Source organism: Osmerus mordax, chromosome 18, assembly GCF_038355195.1.
Source record: "Osmerus mordax isolate fOsmMor3 chromosome 18, fOsmMor3.pri, whole genome shotgun sequence".
Taxonomy (NCBI): Eukaryota; Metazoa; Chordata; class Actinopteri; order Osmeriformes; family Osmeridae; genus Osmerus; species Osmerus mordax.
In genome coordinates, this window is record NC_090067.1 from 14,632,398 (window position 1) to 14,636,392 (window position 3,995).

General features: G+C 48.7%; 1 protein-coding gene across 1 annotated transcript; it reads left to right on the plus strand.

Moving 5' to 3' along the window:
* The first annotated feature begins 1,342 nt into the window (after positions 1 to 1,342).
* On the plus strand, positions 1,343 to 2,759 carry sox4a (SRY-box transcription factor 4a). Its single transcript, XM_067255670.1, has one exon. It carries the CDS (start codon positions 1,620 to 1,622, stop codon positions 2,715 to 2,717), a length of 1,098 nt encoding a protein of 365 aa, XP_067111771.1. The 5' UTR covers positions 1,343 to 1,619; the 3' UTR covers positions 2,718 to 2,759.
* The last annotated feature ends 1,236 nt before the right edge of the window (positions 2,760 to 3,995 follow it).

Here is a 3,995-nt window from a genome sequence, read left to right on the forward strand (position 1 = left end):
GTCTCTCTGATCAGATAAGATTACAGGTACGTTTGACACCTGTTGCCTTGCTAGGGACCTGGTGTGTGTATGTTTGTTGAATCAATTATAATCCATGGACACAAACATAAGAGTATGCTGAATTAATGGTCTATCTTTCTATCTATCTCTGTCTCTCTCTCTCTCTCCCTCTTTCTCTCTCTCTCTCTCTCTCTCTCTCTGTCTCTCTCCCTCCTCTCTATCTGTCTCTCTTTCCCTCTCTCATTCACTCACAGACACACAAAAACAGGCGCAAGCACACACGCATAACCGTTATGATGTGAACTTTAATCGGTCGCTTTGGCTCCAGTCTGACACCTAGCGATATGCAAACCACCACTGTCTAAATCACAACCGCATGGCGCGGTAACGTCTGTATAATGACCGTTTGTGATAGTGCTGAACCGTATTAATTGCCTGTAATAAGAGGTATGAGCTATACACCCCCTCCTGGCTGCCTCGTTCTTTCACTTCCATCACCACCAGCGGGGAGTCAGTACTTCGCTGCCCGGAGGTGTCTACGTCTGAGGCAAATATCTGAACAGCCGCGTTGATCTGTGAGCACAGCCGGGGCGCGGAGACCGGGAACAATAACAACCTCCCACGAGCGCATGGTCTGCTTGGTTTGAGTACCACGTGGGGAGTGCGCACAATCGAAAGCTTCTCCCATAAACAACAGACATGTATGAGTACACGTGCAAAGATAAACACTTTTCCTTCACACATGCTTCAGGATCAGCATATCAAATTCTCACAAGTAATTCTATGGATTCTCCCTATTGTAAATAATGGAATATGATCAAGAATAGTTCCTAACTCATCATTTAAAAGATTAATCTAATTTTGCAATTTTATATATTCATTGCATTAAACCAATCTTTTTCTGAGCATCCGCTTCTTGAGAGAAAGAAAGAACACGATGTTCCTTTAAAACATCGAAGTTTGTCTTTCAGTTGAATCTAACAGGAATGAGGTCAGACAAGCGAATCCTCATTGCATGCGCCGATTATTATTACCCAGTTTATACTGCCAATGGGAGGCCGTGGGTGTGGTTTTGCTCAAAAGCAGGATGGAGACAGTCGCTGATTGGCTGAGGCTAGCCGCTTTTCTTCCTCTGTTGGAGGATATAAAAGAGTGTGAGGTGGTTGTGTTTACAGTAACTTACAGACAGCTCAGGACAGAGGGACTATGAACACGCGCAGCGGTGCCATTACTCCACATGGTTCTCAAACTGCTCAACCGAGCTGCACCGACAGCAACATTCTCATAAGAAGGTTACAGCTCCGTCTCCAGCGCGGGCTTTCTGGCGTTGCAGGGAGAGTTTTCAGTCGCACCGGTAGTTGAAGGTCAACTTTTTGGGTGTCTTGGAGTGTGAAGAAGTGGACCTGTGCGTATTTACCTATAAATGCGCTTTGGAAACTAGGCGCGTGGCGCGTCTCCAAACAGACCGGGAGACCGAAAGTCTCATACGAAGTTTTAGCAATTTTGTTTTCCAGACCTCTGATTCTGAAGCAAGTCTGGGGGAAACAAACATTTCACCCTGACCATAAAGACGGAAAACGAAATATTTTCTGACAACTCTGAGTGGCTAAACAGAAACGATGGTGCAGCACATGAATCACACCGACAACACGCGCGTCTTCTCCCCCGGTGGTGACTCCACCGATTGTGGCGAAACGGATATGGATATGGATGCTTCCCCGACTCCGGCCTCCCCCTCCTGTTCCCCGGGGGAACGGGGCGACGTCGCCTGGTGCAAAACTCCTACGGGACACATCAAGCGACCCATGAACGCGTTTATGGTGTGGTCTCAGATCGAGCGCAGGAAGATCATGGAACAATCTCCTGACATGCACAATGCGGAGATCTCCAAGCGCCTGGGCAAGCGCTGGAAACTGCTGAAAGACACAGACAAGATTCCCTTTATCCGCGAAGCAGAACGTTTGAGACTCAAGCACATGACTGACTACCCTGACTACAAGTACAGGCCACGGAAGAAGGTGAAATCGTCCAGCGGTGCGACCAAAGTGGAGCGTGGGGAGAGAAGAGACAAAGGCGGGGATAGGACCTCCAAGTCCGGAACGAAAACAAGCCCCGGGTCGCGAGGGACCAACCGAAGTCACAAGATGAGAAGCGGCCAGCTGAGCAGCCAGGCGCACGAGAGCGCGTCTACCGCGGATCACCCTTCGCTCTTCAAATCTAGGTCAGTGTCTGCGGCCAGGCAGATCCCAGACAAGCATGCGAGGCGGGGGCACATGTTCGGCGGAGCAGGCAGCCTCGAGAGCGGACCGCCCTCCGTGGGAGTACCGGCGAGTCCCACCCTGAGCAGCGCGGCGGAGTCCAATGACCCTCTCAGTCTCTACGAGGAACAGGAACCGGGAGCGCGTATCAGATACGCGCGCGCGCCCTCTCCAACACCGTCCGCTTCTCACTCCTCTTCCTCTCTTTCCTCCTCATCTGATGAAGAGTTGGAAGATGAGCGACTCGACCCCCGTCCCAGCCCCGGGGTCGAGAGCATGTCTCTGGGGAGCATGGGTCTCTCTGAGTCCGAACTGGACCGGGATTTGGACTGGAACTTCCGGGAGCGCGGGGCAGGATCTCACTTTGACTTCCCAGACTACTGCACGCCCGAGGTCAGCGAGATGATCTCGGGCGACTGGCTCGAATCCACGATCTCCAACCTCGTGTTTACGTACTGATGGGAGCGCGCTCAGGGGAAGAACTGGTGTAGAGATGGAGAAACAAGCGTTATCGACAAGTAAAAGAGAGAGGTGTTGATGAAGAGGGGTCGTGCTCGGGCATCAGAGCAGCCAAGCCCGGCTGCGGGCGCCTATTAGCACGACTGTTCGCCTCAGAGGCGCTGGGTCCGTGTGCGGAGTGCTGCGCGGAGTGGAAATGCTTACATTGCATTTGTAAATGGAGGAGTCAGAATGTCAGCAGACAGCCTAAGCAGATACACGAAGTTACCGAAACACACAACCAAGACCGCTGAGGATGGATTTTTCGTCCGCAAGGAATGAAAGATGACTCTTTTAAAACTTATATGACTTTTGGATGGCATTTGGGGATTGAAGTTGTTCATTTGAATCAATTCACCCCAATTCTACGGAGTTATTCAGGTGCAGTTTTTTAAAGAATAGAACAACTTCAATAGTAAAGATGCATGCTCTCCCATAAGGAAGTGTTTTCATTGTTATTTGATCAGCGTGTTAATTATCGTATAACAAAGTAAGTTCCCAATCACCAGCTTTTACCTCAACGGCAGGACTGTAAGACGCAAACTTCAGAAATCCGATTCTGAACTTTTTACACAATTCAGGACGTTTCTCACTCCTCTGCATGGTGAAAATACTCTGCAGTTTGTCTATCTCAGATTACATTTTTATATTGGTGTATTTATACAGGCCAAACTATTTTATACTTTGAAGTATTGTTTTCGTATTGGTCTTGTTTGTGTGTGTGTGTTTGCGGGTGCACATGCGCCTGTTTGTATCCCGAGTGCAAGGGCTAGAAGTGTATCTTATTTAAATATCAAAATCTCTCACTCTCTGTCATGGTTTTCCTATTTGTATTTTTGTACAAAAATCTATTGAGGGGGAGCGAGAGGTGACCCACGCGTGGCCGTTGAGGTTTTCGACCTTAAGGAGCAGAGGGTTGGTTGGTACAGGCTGCCCTCACAAAGTTTACAATTTTTACCCACTTGCGTCTTAAAGGCACAGTTACTTCATTTCACCAGCCGAGTAAACAAACAGCAAACAATGCGTCAGTCTTAGTGGTGACTGCGCTTATCAGTACACATACATATTAACAATGGAGGGGCGGGAGGGAGAGACAGAGTGAATCGAGCTCACCCCTGTGTGCTTTTCTAGAGATAAGTTTTATTTCAACCACTGGATGGATTTTCGCACCCATTCCAAATGCCTAATTTAGTCGAAGGGAGGTTATCAAAGTGCTTAGTTTTTCATTGCGCAATTGCA